The sequence below is a fragment of the Saccopteryx leptura genome, chromosome 3 (genome assembly GCF_036850995.1).
Source record: "Saccopteryx leptura isolate mSacLep1 chromosome 3, mSacLep1_pri_phased_curated, whole genome shotgun sequence".
NCBI lineage: Eukaryota > Metazoa > Chordata > Mammalia > Chiroptera > Emballonuridae > Saccopteryx > Saccopteryx leptura.
The window spans coordinates 15,632,920-15,649,804 of NC_089505.1; the positions used below are offsets into that span (position 1 = coordinate 15,632,920).

Genomic DNA, 16,885 nt, shown 5'->3' on the forward strand with positions numbered 1-16,885 from the left:
AGAACCCCCTACAGATACCATAATCTGTGGATGCTCAAGTCCCCTGTATAAAATGGCGTAGACCAACGCATGGAGGCAGCCTCCCACATCCGCGGACTCCCAGCTGCGGTCAGAGATAGTGCAGGTGGTCTGTGGCCATACCACGTGGAATGCGCTTGATCTCGTCTGATCTTGGGAAAACAGTGCAGGTATTTACTGAAAACAATCCACATATAAGTGAACCTGCACAGTTCAAATTCATGTTGTTTGAGGGTCAACTGTAAGCAGTACATATATATTTATCCATGGTATATTTGCTTTCTACAAGTTCATCTCTGAAAAAATGCAAGTTGACTTCAACTTCTTATGGAAGAGCATCCATAAAGACGCCAGTCGATCTGGGGAGTACAAGGCTTAAAAATGTATTAAATCAAGTTTAACACCTTACTTTTTCTTTTCTTTTGTGTGTGTGTGAGAGAGAAACAGACAGACCAACAGGAAGGGAGAGAGATGAGAAGCATCAACTTGGCGTTGGAGCATTTTAGTTGTTCATCGATTACTTCTCATATATGCCTTGACCTGGGGGCCCCCGCTGAGCCAATGACCCCTTGCTCAAGCCAGCGACCTTGGGCTTCAAGCCAGCAACCTTGGGCACCAAGCCAGCGACCTTTGGGCTCAAACCAGCTACCATGGGGTCATCTCTATGATCCCATGTTCATCATTGATTATTTTTTTCTTTAAGTGCCCATAATTCTCATTTTGGCTTCTCAGAATGGCCACTGAAATGAGTTTTTTAAAAGGGCAGGGCAATAAAAAGGAGCAAATTCAATGGTCTCGCAAACTTCATCAGCGTGGCAATGAACTCACAGTTTCCAAGCAGCATCCTATCAGTGAGGTCTCTAGTCTGTTGCCCCCATTGATGCCAGAACACTATTTCCAGAATACTAGCAAGGTAAGTGAGACCTCTGCTAGACCCAGCAGCCCTCTTTTTAAACAGAAACACTACCTGGTGTTCAATAACTCCAAAGAGCCCTATTGGCAGGTCAGGTAGACAGCAATGACTAGGAGAGCAAAAGGGGGAGGTAACTGCGAGCGATGGGACAAGGGGTAGAGAAAAGTGGAGGTGATAGAGACCCGTAAGGGGGGGGGGAGAGGAGCAATAGAAGGTACATTGGTCCGAATCTGTTTTAAGCCCTAAATGAAGAACTCAATTTAAAACATTCTATGGCGTTATTATTATTTTTTTAATTTATTGAGTTTTAGAGAGAGGAGAAGAGAGAGAGAGAAGGGCAGGAGAAGCAGGAAGCATTAATTCATAGTAGTTGCTTCCAGTATATATAATACCTTGACGAGGCAAGCCCAGGGTTTTGAACCGGTGACCTCAGTGTTCCAGGTCATTGTTTTATCCACTGCGCCACCACAGGTCAGGCTATAGGGTTATTTAGTAAAGAAGGTAACTATAATCTCAGCAGTAAGCATCATCAACATCTTTCTTGCTTTATGCTTTATGTATTTTTATTTTTAGCGATGGTGCTGGGAATACATGATGTAGGTTTTACAGTGAAGACGTCTCCATTACAGTGGACCCTGGAACAACATGGGGATTAGCGGTGCTGACCTCCACGCAGGAAAAATACATGTATAATTTAAGTTGGTCTTCACATCTGCACATTCCCAATTGAGGATCAAACATACTGTTTTTGATACCAAGTCGGTTGAATTCATAGATGTGAAACTCCTAAGATATGTAGAGTTGACTGTATATTTATTAAAGAAGATCCATATATATGTGGACCCACACAGTTCAAACTGGGTTGTTCAGGGTATATATATATATATATATATATATATATATATATATATATATATATGGGTATACACACACACACACACACACACACACACACACACCAAGGTAAATATAATGCATTGTATGTATAGTGCATTGTAGAGATGGCCAGTTCATTGAATGTTATCTACCTTCTTTGGGCACATAGCTAGAATACATCTTCCAGCCTTTTTTAGAGTTTGACTACCTGACCAGATTCTCACCCGTAGAAGGAGAGGAAGGGTGTGAGCCACTTCTATGCCTGCCTCAGAAACCTCCAAAATGCATGGCCCCATGTCCTCTTGCCATAGTACCTAACTGAGATGGTGCAGACCACCCCAACCTCAGAAGCCACAGGCTGAAGGTCACAGTCTCACCAGCGTGGATCCTTGATGACTGTGTAGAGGAGCACAACTCCCACTGCCCTCAGCACTAACACATGGATGTTACAGGAGAAAGAAACGAACTTCTGTTGTATTAATTCACTAAATTTGCAGGTCTATTTGTTACTGTTGGTTAGCCTACCCTTATACACTATGTGTCCCAAGTGTTTTGAGTAGTAGGTCTCACTCATTCAGGACCATTTTGCTTCTCAAGGGGTATCTGTCAAAGTCTAGAGACATTTTTGGTTGCCATGAGTGGGGATGGGGGTGGTTCTGTTGGTACCTAGTGAGTAGAGGTCAAGTTTGCTGCTAAACACCCTACAATGTGCATAACTATCCCCCGCAACCAAGAATTATTCAATCCAAAATGTGTATGGAGCTGCTGTTACAAAACCCTGCTCTAGAGAGTTTAAGAACTTTGAGAGAGGACCAAAATCTTTGAATTCTCTGCTAGACTCTAAGAGCTTTGTGATAACAGTGTGGACTAGTGGAGTGGTAAGAGATGGGGTCTTTGAATGGAACCTGGGTTCCCTTTCCAGCTGTACCACAAACCATTAAGGGACCTAGGACAAGTTCCTTTATCCTTTATACAGTCAAGACTGCTGTGATAAATGGAAAAATTATAATGGTACGCACACGATGGGGCTGAGAGGCTATGAATGCTTAATCCAGTGCCTAATAGATGATAAATACTCAGACAACAGTTGCTGTTAATACTATAATATTTTTGTGGGGTTTTCTGTTGTTGTTTTTGTTATTAAGGCACATTTCTAGAAAATTTAGAAGTAGTAGCCATGGAGTATATTAATAGCTGCTGGAAGCTATGAGGTAGTGCAAAACCACAAAGTTTAAGGCGTCACATTGTTAACACTTGCTGTCTACCAAGCTTGCAAGAGAATCTGACCAATGTGGGTATTTAAAAAAAAAAACAAAACAACTTTCCTTAGTTTTGACTCAAAGTCTGGTCATAAATTAAGATTCGGCTATAAAAATTTTTATGGACTTGCGTAACCTAAACTGCCATCAGTCATTAAATACACATGAATCCTTGTGAGAAGCCAAGAGCGGGTCTCGCGGAGCCACTCTGCAGACCCCAGCTCACTCGGCTTTCCCTGAACGCTGCTCACCTGCAACCATTGTTGCTGCCCGTTACAATCAACAGGAAGGTATCAGCAGGACATTCAAAGTGGGCAAACCCCTTAGGCACAGAGAGAGGAAAAAGGCCCTCCCAACCGGACTGCAGAGTAGAAGAGAATGCCACTCAAAACCGCTGTGTTCCCACCTTGCAAGGTTTTGTCACTGTTGTGGTGGCAAGAGATGAGACTGAGACGGGATAGGGAGGAAGGGAGAACAGGAACAATGACAGCAACGAGACATGAAGATGACGAGGCAGTGAGATTGGGGGATTACATACAGTGATTAGATGTGCTATTTGAGGAACAGTATTTGAGGAAGCAGAAAACTAGTTAACAGTTTTTTTGTTGTTGTTGTTTATTTGTTTGAGAGAGAGAGGTGGGGGGAGAGATGAGAAGCATCAACTTGTAGTTGCGTCACTTTAATTGTTCATTGATTGCTTCTCAGACGTGTCTTGACTGGGGAGACTCAAGCTAAGTCAGTGACCCCTTGCTCAAGCCAGTGACCTTGGGATCCTGCTGATGATCCCATGCTTAAGCCAGTGACCCTACACTCACGCCAGATGAGCCCATGCTTAGGCCTGTGACCTCAGGGTTTCAAACCTGGGACCTCAGCATCCCAGGTCGACACTCTGTCCACTGCACCACCACTGGTCAAGCTCTTTAATAGTTTTGCTTCTAAATTATCATAGATCTTACATGGTTTTAAGATAGATCTCATTCATCCATTTTGATAAAAGCCCTGAGAGGAAAGAACAAATAGAGACATTCAAACAAAAGTGTTCAAATGCCATATAAAAGAAAAAGTACATTACATTGTGCCAACTACCACGGTGTAAGTTCTTTATTAAATCCGCCCACATAACAAGCTTTCATTAAAGACAATTCATGCCAAGTCCTACCGTGTAGCACCGAACACATAGTTCCCTCAGCGTTCACAAACTTTAGTCTCCATGAACCTCATAAAAAGTGTTAATATAATAAGTATTATTTAACCTGGAGGGAAAGTACTGCACGAGGACATCTGCAAGTACCAAGACAGTACAATCCATGACAAGTCACCTCTTCCCAACAGCCTCCTCCCTTGTTTCAAGGCCATTCTCCTCTTGTCAAGTGTCCCGAGCAGTAATGGATGGTCCAGGGAAGGCCCGTGTGGAGTCAGCCCTTTAGAGCTAAGGGAGACGGGGCAGACACACACACTCCCCTTTCCACACCTACCAATCCTGTCTCCAACAGGATCAATAGGAAGCCATCCTTCATCGGGAACCACCTCAAATCCTCAGTATTGTCCTTCAGGGAGAAATGACCTGGGACAAAAGCCAACTCAAATTTCATTCCACCCAAGTCTTAGTCACCTCGCGAGTCTAAGAGCCAAGTCGAGTAAATGGGAGTCACTGCACCAACTCCCTTGGCATGGTCCTTTCCCATTCTGCACAAATGCAGGAGAAGGCTTGCTTCCCCATGGAAGAGAGTTCCTCTTCCAACGAGCTGGGTCCCTCCATACTAAGAGCGGCTAGTCTTTCTTCTAAGCTCTGGCAATGGGCAGAATAGATTTCAATGTGTTTTACGTCACTATGTGTGAAAAGTAACTTCCTCTCGTCTACCTACCATGACACTGTCTACTATCACACAATGATCAAAGAGTAAATGTAGACTAATAAACACAAGAACAGGGGTGGGGGGGAGGGAGAAGTCAGAGTACATCATTCTACTCCTGGTTCAGCAACCGCTTCTGAATAATGCTGAGTGCTTTCAACAAAGACATGCTTAAGGCTTTGGCTCTTCAAATTTTAAATGTTATTGTTATAATACTCAATTCTTAGCTTGTGAACACACTGTATGGATAAAAGTACTTGGAAAGAATCCTAGCCCTCTGGAAAATAATAGAAAAAATAAATATGTGTCACAAATATGTATACTTTACCCACTTTTTTTCATAATACACATATCCTCGACACTCCCAAGCTGACTTAATTTAGCATCTCTTACAGTTCAGAGATGCCATTTCATAGTAGGGATGTAACTTCTAATTACACAGCATTATGTAATACGAACTATTTAAAACTTTCCTAAAAGGTTAAAACAGGCCATGAACAATATCCGGGACCAAATCTTATGAGGCTCTCAAAGGCTCTTTTGTAGACCACTTAGAAAGATTACAGTAACCCACTCTACCCACGAGAGCCCCTGCTCAGTCAGTCTAAAGTCTCCGTAAATATGAAAGAGACCCTTATTTTCTACTGTCCAACTATGGAATTCTGTCTCTCCACAATTGTATCACTGGCTATTTTACTTTTACTTTGAAAATTTAATTTCTTTATTATCTAATTTTGTCTATGCATGTTATTAGGAGCCATACATAGAAATGGAAATAATGGCTCCATTGTTCCTTTGAGTAAGGGCAACAGTCAAGACCTCACCTCCCTCTCTCCCTCAAATGTCAAGTGCACAAAAGTAACTGAACTGGATGTTGGGTGAGGAAGCAGGGGATAGAGTAGCCATGATGGTGGGTGGGGCAGACGGAAGGGTCTAGGGAGTAATTCAAGGACTGAAGATCAACAGGAATAACAATAACATTTTTTTAGTTGAATGTTCAGAAACCATGAGGAATTTGTTTCTGAATCCCTAAACAGAATGGGAAAGGAAAAACACCTATATATTTGAGATTATTTTAATATAATGTATCTACATATGGGTATGGCCTTCTTTGCATATGTAACCAACAACTGAGAACCCTGTTGCCTAAGTAAAGTTGGAAGAATCTCTTCTCAGAAATAAATAACTATGATGATATCAAAGATGCCAAATCCCATTATTAATGTCTCTCTTTTTTTAATGTCTCTTAAGTCAGTGTATATATCAATCATCTTTTATAAAAATGCTTCTGTTTATAAATCCTAAAAACCAAATCAGAACCTGAACTGTGAGGATTATATATGAATATGTTATACAGATCAAAGGCACTACTCATGGGGAAATTCATTAAACTTAGAATGACTATTGAAGGATATTAGTTAGATAGGATTTAATAAGCAGAGTACAGAACGTATGAACTATTCTACTGCATACATGGGAAGTGACTTACTAGTTTACCTCTACAAATAATTAGACTTTGTTTTTCCCCCAGAAATCATAATTGCTGAGATAGAGTAAACTAACAAAAAACTCCACTTTTTTTTTTTTTTTAGGTGAGAGGAGGGGAGACAGTGAGACAGACCGCTGCATGTGTCCCACCTGCCACCTGACAACCTCATCAGGGGCTGATGCTCCAGTATTGAGCTATTTTTAGCACCTGAGGCTGATGCACTCCAATGGAGCTATCCTCAGCACCAGGGGCCATGCTCAAACAATTGAGCCACTGGCTGCAGAAAGGGAAGAGGGAGAGAAGGGAGTAGGGTTTAGGGAGAAGCAGACGGCTGCTTCTCTTGTGTGCCCTGACCAGGAACGGCATCTGGATGTCCATATGCTGGGCTGACACTCTATCTACTGAGCCACCAGCCAGGGCCTGAAATAGAAGTTTTACTGAAACTTTCTTAGCAAATATTCTGTCTTGATCGTCTTGATCTTCCCTCTTTCCCTCCTTCCCTCCTTCCCTCCTTCCTTCCTTCCTTCCTTCCTTCCCTCCTTCCCTCCCTCCCTCCCTCCCTCTCTCTCCCTCTCTCTCTTTTTATTTTCCTCATCACCAAAAGAAATTTTCTCGGGGAAAGGAAAGGATTACAATTTGGAACCTGCAGCATGGCAGCTCCATGCAAGTTTCCTTGATCTGTTTTTCCATTCATGTTTTACCTTCTACTTTCTCACCCAAGATGCCTCAAGTAGCCCAGAAAAAGCGAGAGTGTTCATGGAATACCAGTTAGTAACTCAAGGCTTCTCTCTCAGTATAGCAAGTTTTGATTCGGTGGAAAAGTTTCCAAGAAAGAAAGAAAAAGGATAGACCAAAGAAAGCTTTTGACAACTATAAATTTCCTGAGAGGTTGTAAAAATTTTGGCAGTTTCATAGGTATTTTTTCTCAAGTACAAATGACATCATTGTTGAAACTGAAAAGCAATTGGCCTGGCTTATTTGACATTTGGTATCACATATTGTTTTGGTTGAGCATCAATTGATTTTTCTATTTTTACTAGAAAGTTATGTCATAACTATTTTTAAGTAGACAGTGTCTGGTTCTATTATTAGTGGAACTCAACACACACTCATGCCTTAGAATTTAATTTTATTTTTTGCTAAAGCTATAAGAATGTATGTATTTGGTAGAGAATGTTCTCATCAGCAAATATTCTCCTATACTCTGAAACATTTTAGATTGAAAGTCTAAAACAGGAAGTAGGTGCTAACAAATGAGAGAATTTGGTATATTACCAGGCAGCAAAGTGGTTATAGCTTTATAATATCTAAATTTGCCTTTAACATATTAATATTATAATTGTTAATTGAGAATGAGTTCACATCTGAGCTGCTCTGGTCATTCTTACTTAATCCTTAAAAACCTATCTATAAATCAAAGTCAAATTAAATTAATAACTGAATTTCCAGAACATGAAAGCTGGCACATTAGCGGAGCTCAATTTGCACAGAGTCAAATAATTGATGGAAACTTGACTATAAAAGTGAACAGAAATTCCCAAGACAAGACAAAGCCCACAGTTTTTCTCTACCCTTTACTACCTTCTGCCAAGTGCCAACCAATATGGAAAACAGCATAGAGCAGCAGTTCCCAAGCTTGCCTGCACATTAGAATCACGTGGGATCTTTCAAAATACTACCCAGGCGCATGAAATTCTAGTCTCGGAGGTGGACCCAGGTATCAGTATTTCTGGAAGCTCCCAGGCACCAGTGGGTAGTGTGATTAAGGTAAAGGTAGCCCGATGTGGCTCGGTCCAGGGACACCTAACACTTGCAGTTCTAGAGGCCTAAGGTCCTACTCCATCCTCTGTCTACCCCACTATCTGCCAGGCACTCAGATCTTTGCTGTAGGAGTTGTTAACACAACACATGGGTGAACACATTATCCTCATTCTAGCTCCTAACACATAATCAATTCATTAATGCAAATATGTAGAGGATTTTAACACAATGAGTGGCACCCTAGGGTTTCTCTTAAGTTATGATCTGTTTAAACGTTCACACCACTTCTGCATCTTTAGGAGACAATACATCCCCGACATTTGGCTTGGATCTTTTATCTTGCAAGCATATTCGTCCTGCATGACCAGCTTTAAAATAAAGTTTGCACCCTGGCCGGTTGGCTCAGCGGTAGAGCATCGGCCTAGCGTGCGGAGGACCCGGGTTCGATTCCCAGCCAGGGCACACAGGAGAAGCGCCCATTTGCTTCTCCACCCCTCCTCCGCGCTTTCCTCTCTGTCTCTCTCTTCCCCTCCCGCAGCCAAGGCTCCATTGGAGCAAAGATGGCCCGGGCGCTGGGGATGGCTCCTTGGCCTCTGCCCCAGGCGCTAGAGGGGCTCTGGTCGCAACATGGCGACGCCCAGGATGGGCAGAGCATCGCCCCCTGGTGGGCAGAGCGTCGCCCCTGGTGGGCGTGCTGGGTGGATCCTGGTCGGTGGCATGCGGGAGTCTGTCTGTCTCTCCCTGTTTCCAGCTTCTAAAAACAAATAAAAATAAATAAAAATAAAATAAAGTTTGCCTTACCTCTACGATGCTTTTTAAATCTTGCACATAAGTCCTTTCAGTCTCCAGGATTTCCTGAACAACTCTGTCCACGTAGAGCAGCTTGGGACTGGTGGCCGGTTCGGCGTTTGTTTTGGTGGCCCCGTGAGCCTCCGCTCTCCGCTGGGTCCGGGGCTGCCTCTCGCCGCCCTCGTCCGCGCCCTGCTGCCCGGCAATGCGGTCCCTCTGCAGCTCGCTGCTGGAGAGCGGCCTGGCTGGAATCAGCTCCAGCTTTATGGCCCCTGCTTCCTTATCCTGGGGAAACAAGCCCAAGTGGCTGTTTGAAACTAAGGTCATTCGGCTGCCAAAGGAACCGTGGCTGTCCCGGGAAGAAGCCGAGGACGATGTTGAGCCGAAGCTGACCGGCCGGTCGCTGTCCGAGAGCTCCATGGTCTTCGGTTCTGGGGAGCGGGAATTCCTGGCTGTGGTCTCGGGGTCTGGATCTTCAGGAACAGCTAATGGCACTTTAAGAGGCAACTGGTGGACATCTACACACATTGAAAGAAAAAAAAGGATAAGATAAGCAAGGTTAAGTATTTTCAAATAACAAACAGAAGATTTCAAGGCGATTAAAACCCAGCCCAAATATAGAGTCAAAAACAAAAAAAGGCAGCAAGTTAGTAATAGAAGGACATGCAAAGATAACGGTCATTGGTTGAGTTGCAAAGTTAAGAGCTTCGAAAGCACCACCTGGGACCGTGTGGGATGTGCCATCGTGGGCACTCCCCGGACCTACTGAACGTCAGTCGGCTGTCTGTCAGATGCCAGGGCCATGTGCACACGCGTTAATGTTTGAGAGGCACTGCAACCATCGCCTCAAACGTGACCACCTGGGATGACGAACAGATGCAGACTGGCCCCGATTTTCTGAATTCAAAGCCCAGCGGTCAGGGCATAAGGACCCCAGAGCTTTAACAAGCACCACAAGTGATTCTTATGTACTTAAAATGCGCCCGACGTGATTCCAATGGAATTTTGCGAATCACTGTTCTGCGTTTCGGGCATTCCATCTTAATGCCGCAACATCGAAAGGCTGCATCTTGGAACCCCCGCTACCTGACTTAAGAGGCGCTGACGACCTTACATGTCAATAGTACACATTACAGAAAGTCTCACATGGACAATATTTTTCTAATCCTTGGCAAGAAAAACCAAAATATTAAGACCCACACCTCCCCCTTTCAAACTTGCCCTCTCACCACATGTCTCTAAATCTCTACTTGAAAGCCGACATTCCATTTGTGGTCTGTATGGAGCTACGATATTATAGAGTATATCTGACTAACCACAACACTCGCTATGTAAAGTTAGATAATATGACAGTGTAATCATATAATTAAATAATTAATAAATATAGGAATTACATTACAGAGTGTCCGTAAAGTCATGGTGCACTTTTGACCGGTCACAGGAAAGCAACAAAAGACAATAGATATGTGAAATCTGCACCAAATAAAAGGAAAACCCTCCCAGTTTCTGTAGGATGATGTGGCAGCATGTGCGCATGCGCAGATGATGATGTAACACCGTGTATACAGCGGAGCAGCCCACGGCCATGCCAGTCGAGATATGGACGGTACAGAGGAAAGTTCAGTGTGTTCTATGGCTCACTAAATTTGAATCCGTGACCAAAGTGCAATGTGAATATTGGCGCGTTTATAACGTAGCACCACCACATAGGAATAACATTATTCGGTGGGATAAGCAGTTGAAGGAAACCGGCAGTTTGGTGGAGAAACCCCGTTCTGGTAGGCCATCAGTCAGTGACGAGTCTGTAGATGCTATACTGGATAGCTACCATAGCTACCTAAGGAGCCCTAAAAAATCTGTGTGTGAGCCCACATCGAAATGCACTGAATAGGTATGAAACTGGGAGAGTTTTCCTTTTATTTGGTGCAGATTTCACATTTCTATCGTCTTTTGTTGCTTTCCTGTGACTGGTCAAAAGTGCACCATGACTTTACAGACACACTGTATGAGAAAATGATGTATTTTTTTTAAAATGGGGCTGTTTGTGTTTATTCTTTTTTAAGTTGATTTTTTAGAGAGAAAGGAAGGAAGAGAGAGAGAGAGAGAAACATCAATTTGTTGTTCCACCTATTCATGCATTCATTGGTTGAGTCTTGTATGTGCCCTGACTGGTGATTGAACCTGCAACCTCAGCATATTGAGACGCCATTCTAACCAACTGAGCTACCCTGCCAGGGGAGCTATTTGTGTTTGGACGAGGCCACAGGAACAGAATATCTGCCAAGTGAAAAGGTCACAATACCCATAGCTCTGAAATTATGGGTCCATAAAGGCTCTACATGAAATTTAACCTTTTAAAAGCTATTCTGGTTAAACACAAAGTTCCAAATGTTTTCATTTGTAAGGCAGGGTCAACATTTTCCCCTGTGATGTGATCCCAGATTTATAGAAACAGAATGCCTTGCAATAAACAGTGTGATAAGAAGTTTGCTTCATTTTGGTAGAGTACCTGACCACCAAAAATCCATGTTTATGGGTTTTGTTTAGAAAATTAGAAGAGTGAAATTTATGTTTGGACAGTTAAAGGAAGATAAGTACAATAACAAGAATATAGATTAATGATCATTTTTCAAAAAGGAATGTGAATTTCTGTTGACTCTATAATAAATGTCATTAAACAGCTGGTACTAATATTCCTAGAATACAAAGCATCCATCACATCTGTATCCTTCAATGTCCTGACTTTTGCTAGAGAGTTTATATCTGGCAAATATCAGTGCCAACTTATAGTGCAAATTTAAAGTTACTGAATATAAAGAAAAGGAACTAATGGGTCAACAAGAAAGAATGGTAAGAAATGTGTAGGAAATGAGTTATTTATCAGCATTAACCACTACCACATGGCTTAAGTTTGCCACAAATTTTTAAAGCTTTTGCAATACTCTTTTTCTGCTTGCTCTATAACAACTTTATGGCCTATAAAACATGGACTAGTTATAGTAGTTAAATTGCACTTGCACTAAAAAGCATGATCCAACTGTAGTGTGGCAAAAATCCAAGAAGCAGCCAGGCATTGAGGTAAGCTTGCCACAAAGGATGCTTGCCCATATTTGGGATTGGTGTTGAGAAAGTCCTGGACAGTCCAAAGTAGGAGCAGACACGAGAAGAATTTCTTCCTATTGGCATCCACTATAACCATAACCACGAGGTTGATCTCACTTTCATTAACTTGGAAAGTATATGAGGATTCCTTAAGGTTTCAAGGGTCGAATGAGTCTGAGTTAGGACCAAACATAACGGAAGCCGGGGCACTGGGAAGGCTCTTGAGCAACCTACTCCCATAGATCTGGAGACACCAGTCTCCGGGGCAAGTTCTGGTTTTCTGAATCAACCTCCTCTCCAGGATAGAAAACTATATTGAATAGTTACATAAGTCTTGGCAGGTGTTCATTATCAGGAACAGTAGAAAATGAACACAACAGAGACTCATTTTTTTTTACTTACTTTCACTCTAAGTTAGCTAGCCAATATTGGGACCAAGGGATGAAAAGAGGGAATTAAAAAGCACCGATGTTTTTTGAGGAGTTCATGTTGGGCTGCTTTTATACTCTCAAAGGTAGGCCAAAGTGGGAGGCGAAACTCAGGTCCCTAGGGGTCACTTCAAGGATGAGTCACATAGCAACATGAATCGGGCCCTGTTCCAAGGAACGACACCCATGTTGCCACATCAGGCCATGTACAGCTGATCCTTGAATGACACAAGTTTGAATTGCGTAGGTCCACTTATACGCAGGTATTTTTCCAATATTACCTGTACTCTTTATGATTGGCAGTCTGCAGATGCAGAGGGCCGATTGTATGTATTGATCTACGCCATTTTATATAGGACATTTGAATAGCTGTGGATTTTGGTATCTACAAGGATCCTGGAACCAAACCCCTGCAAGTACTTAAGATTTTGGAGAGTCAAAAGTAACATGTAGATTTTCGACTGGGCTGGGGTCAGCGCACATAACCACATCGTTCAAGGGTCAACAGTATTCTAGGCCACTGGACTGACAAGCCTACTCGTCAGACTGCCAGCCAGGCACTGTCTAAAGCAGAATGCTTGAGATATCTGGTAGCTGCAGCATTCAGCCAAGCTTACTACCTCAAACTAAACACCTTCCAAAATGACCAATGATAGAAATGAAACACTTAAAGCTAGATTGTATAATGGTGTATAATACAAGGCTGTGTTTGCTAATGGATAACATTTTTCATGTTCATTCATTGCTTAGAAGATAATTATAGTTTTCTCATGTAAGGAAATATACCTCATAAAAACTGTCTAGTCCTGTTCTCACCTCCTTCAAAATAATTTATGATTTCTACCCTGTCTGGCCTATTCTTCCTGATGCAACTCACCAATTTTTAATATTCATTTCTAGGGCTCCAGTGATCAACATAGCAGCCAGTAGCCACATGTGGCTATTAAGCACTTGACATGCAACTAGTCTAAATTGCAATGTACTAGAAATGTAAGATATACACCAGATTTCAAAGAGTTAGTAGTATGCTATACAACCAAAAGTATAAAATGCCTCATTAATAATTTTATATTAATTACATGTTGAAATAATATTTTGTAATAGCAGGTAAAATAAAATAGCTCCTTAAAGTTCTTTTCACTGGTTTTATTTTACTCTTTTTTTCCCCTTTTTTATTTTTAACTTATTGTCTTGATATGGTTTCAAGTGTCCCACTCAATATAACACCCTTCATTTTACTTTTAATGTGGCTACTAGAGAATGACAAATTAGCTATGTGGCTTGCGTTATATTTTAGTTGGACAGCGCTGGTCTAGAAATATTCTAGATAATTCTATGATTCTGTAAGATTTAAATTTACTTTCTTATCAATATTTGCCTAAATAATAACAAATGGAGAGGTGCCTATAACTTGAAGTTTGTCTTTTCTTTTTTAAGCTCCATTCATTCATACACAATATTGTCACAAATTGGCCAAGACAGGGCTGGGCGACAATGACTGCATACTAGATACTGGGGTGATAGATTTCCACGATACACTGAAACATGACCAAACTGCAGAGCAGAAAAGCTTTCCCCCTTCCTGGAGTGAAGGATGTTGGCAGGTGGTATCAACATCTGAGTAATCTGATGCTTTCCTTTCCTTTCCCTGTCACAGCCTCTCTCTCGTTCTTACCAAGTCCCACACGCACCCCTAATAATTCAGCATCTTCTGTAAACTTGCCAAACACTGATAATGGCCCGTGTCAATGGGTATTTTGACCATGAATACTCTAAAATCAGCTGGTTCTATCCACCTGGAGGATATTAGTCCATCTGACCTTTGGTAAACCTACAGATGTTGGTGGTGGAAGCTCAGGTAGGTCGAGGGGCCTTGGAATCCTAATGATTCTTACACCTGGAAGTACCATTATTAGCCTAAAAGCCACCAAAATAAAAATATTCCTTCTCGTGCCATATTCAATTAAAAAAAAATGGTGGCACGACGATCATGTAGATACACTTTCACACATTTTACTTCATGACACGTCCCTCTCTCTCATTTTTCCTCAGTGAAAGAGCTTGAATTTCTTGGCTTGTCCTTCTTTGCTCTTCAAACTTCCATGATTTTAATTGCTCTCCTTTGGGAGGTCACTACCAGAACCCAGAATAGCTCTTCTTGGATCTAACTTGACTCTTGGGCTGATTTAGGGTTGAGGCAAACTGTCCATGGCAAGTAAAGCCCAAGCTTCCTGTGACCGTGTTTACCTGTTGAAGGAGGGACTGCTGGGTCCACAGCCAACCACTCCCTGTCCCAGCTCCCGAGGCCAGCTTGACCAGGCCAGGCTGAACTCTGTGCACAGCAGGGGCCCTCAGTCCTCAGCATTTCCAAGTTCTGTTCATTGCTATTCTAGGCTGCAAAGACCTCACTGGCTTCATTGGCAGGACAGTCATGAAAACCGAGAGAATGTCTTGTGCTTAGGACCCACGACAAAAATTATGGAGCTCCTTGTTACGCTGCCTGTAGATAGCTCAAAGAGAGATGGCACAAGACAGACTGAAAGGTAAGCAAGACGTTCTTCTTGTCACCCTGCAAAGTTCATTTAACACAGAGCCAGTCCTTAGCAGAGCCACAAAGCTGCAAACGACCAACTTCAGGATTTAAAAAAAAGAGAGACTCAAACATCTTTTCCAAGTCACAGTTATAAGAAATATACACATTGATACATTTCAAAGACAATACCCAGTATCTGGAGAGAAACTGTCTCCTCTCCACACTTCTGAGACAGTGGACAGCTCAACAGACAAAACCCCCAGATAGCAACATGAATCGCCATCTCTCGGTTTTCTAAAATACCAGTGTGATTCTTGCATTAATAGCAGGGACAGGACTACCACGCCACGTTCTTTAAAGTTCAGCATGTGCAATCCAGGGAATAAGACTTTCACAGTTATTTGCAGCTGTTTGGAAGTGAAGAAGTCAGCAGTCTTGTTACCATGTTAATTTGTTAGTTTGATCGATGGTCTATGGTTACGCATGACGTTTACATTGGGAAAGCGGCGTGATGAGCGTTCAGGAGCCCTAGATTTATCTTGGCAGCTCTTCTGTAAATTAAAAATATTTCCAAAATGCGTAGTTGAAAAAAATCTTGTTACATTGAAGAGTCAGTAAAGCAAGTATTTGAACAAGAAGATCAAGAGCAGGAAAGACGTTCTGCAAAAATGCTCTTGTTAAAACATGAGGTGAGAGGTTGAATGAAGAACAAAAATTCCTTCAAGGTGTGAAGTCTCATACCAGATATTCAGATGATTTACTGATTGATTCCTAGGCTCTTCCATGGGAACTAAGAGGCCCAAGGGCCACTGCAGCTGAGCAGGGGTTAAACGAGCGGGTCAACGAGGTTTCTATATTAGAGAGAGTGCTTTAGCCGAGTCAAGAGTCTCCCCGTTGGAGGGCACAGGCCTGCGTTTTGGTTAAAAGAGGACCTTTGGAAATTCCCTTCAGGCTTTTATGCAAATGCAGCTAGTTTTACCTTGACTGTGTGTTTTTTCTGTGGTGGTGTAGTGTGGGAGGTGAAGGAGATTATGGGGTGGGATTAAAGCGAAACTATGGGTTGTGTTTTTACAATTTCAGACAGGACTGTTAGCTGTTCAGTAAAATCCATGCCCTTGGCCCTGGATGGTTGGCTCAGCGGTGGAGCGTCGGCTCACCGCATTGGCGTGTGGAAGTCCCGGGTTCGATTCCTGGTCAGGGCACACAGGAGAAGCGCCCATCTGCTTCTCCACCCTTTCCCCTCTCCTTCCTCTTTATCTCTCTCTTCCCCTCCTGCAGCCAAGGTTCCATGGGAGCAAAGTTGGCCCGAATGCTGAGGACGGCTCCATGGCCTCCACCTCAGGTGCTAGAATGGCTCCAGTTACAACGGAGCAACGCCCCAGAGGGGCCAAGCATCGCCCCCTGGTGGGAATGCCAGGTGGATCCTGGTCGGGCACATGCAGGAGTTTGTCTCTCTACCTCCCCATTTCTCACTTTGGAAAAAAAAAATCCACGCCCTCTTCTTTTTTAGTAAATTGAGTTCCAGCTGCGCACACTTCCCAGCCTTCCTGCCATTAGATGTGGCCCAGGGGTCAGGCTCTCACCGATGGACATGACACACGTCCCTCCAGGGATCAGTCTCTCAAGCATCAGACATTGTTCATTTATTAGTCCCTCTTCCCATTGGAACCCAGAAGTGGCAGGGACCTTGCCTGAACCACAGATAGGACACTAGCGCATGGTTCTCAACCTTTTTCATCTCATGGCACAGCTAAGCCAATTACTAAAATTCTGCAGCACACCAAAACATGTATGTTTGTTGATTTGACCAAAAACAAAAAAAAAAAGATATAATTTTGATTCATTTACATTGGACAGCTATTTT

General features: G+C 42.7%; 1 protein-coding gene across 5 annotated transcripts in view; it reads right to left on the bottom strand.

Moving 5' to 3' along the window:
- PLEKHG1 (pleckstrin homology and RhoGEF domain containing G1) overlaps positions 1 to 16,885 on the bottom strand; it is a 229,699-nt gene that overhangs the window by 83,212 nt on the left and 129,602 nt on the right. For all 5 annotated transcript variants that reach the window (XM_066372995.1, XM_066372992.1, XM_066372993.1 and 2 more), the window contains one exon: positions 8,971 to 9,476. In XM_066372995.1, the coding sequence (XP_066229092.1) occupies positions 8,971 to 9,378 (408 nt within the window). In that variant the 5' untranslated portion in view covers positions 9,379 to 9,476. The remainder of the gene's footprint in view (positions 1 to 8,970; positions 9,477 to 16,885) is intronic.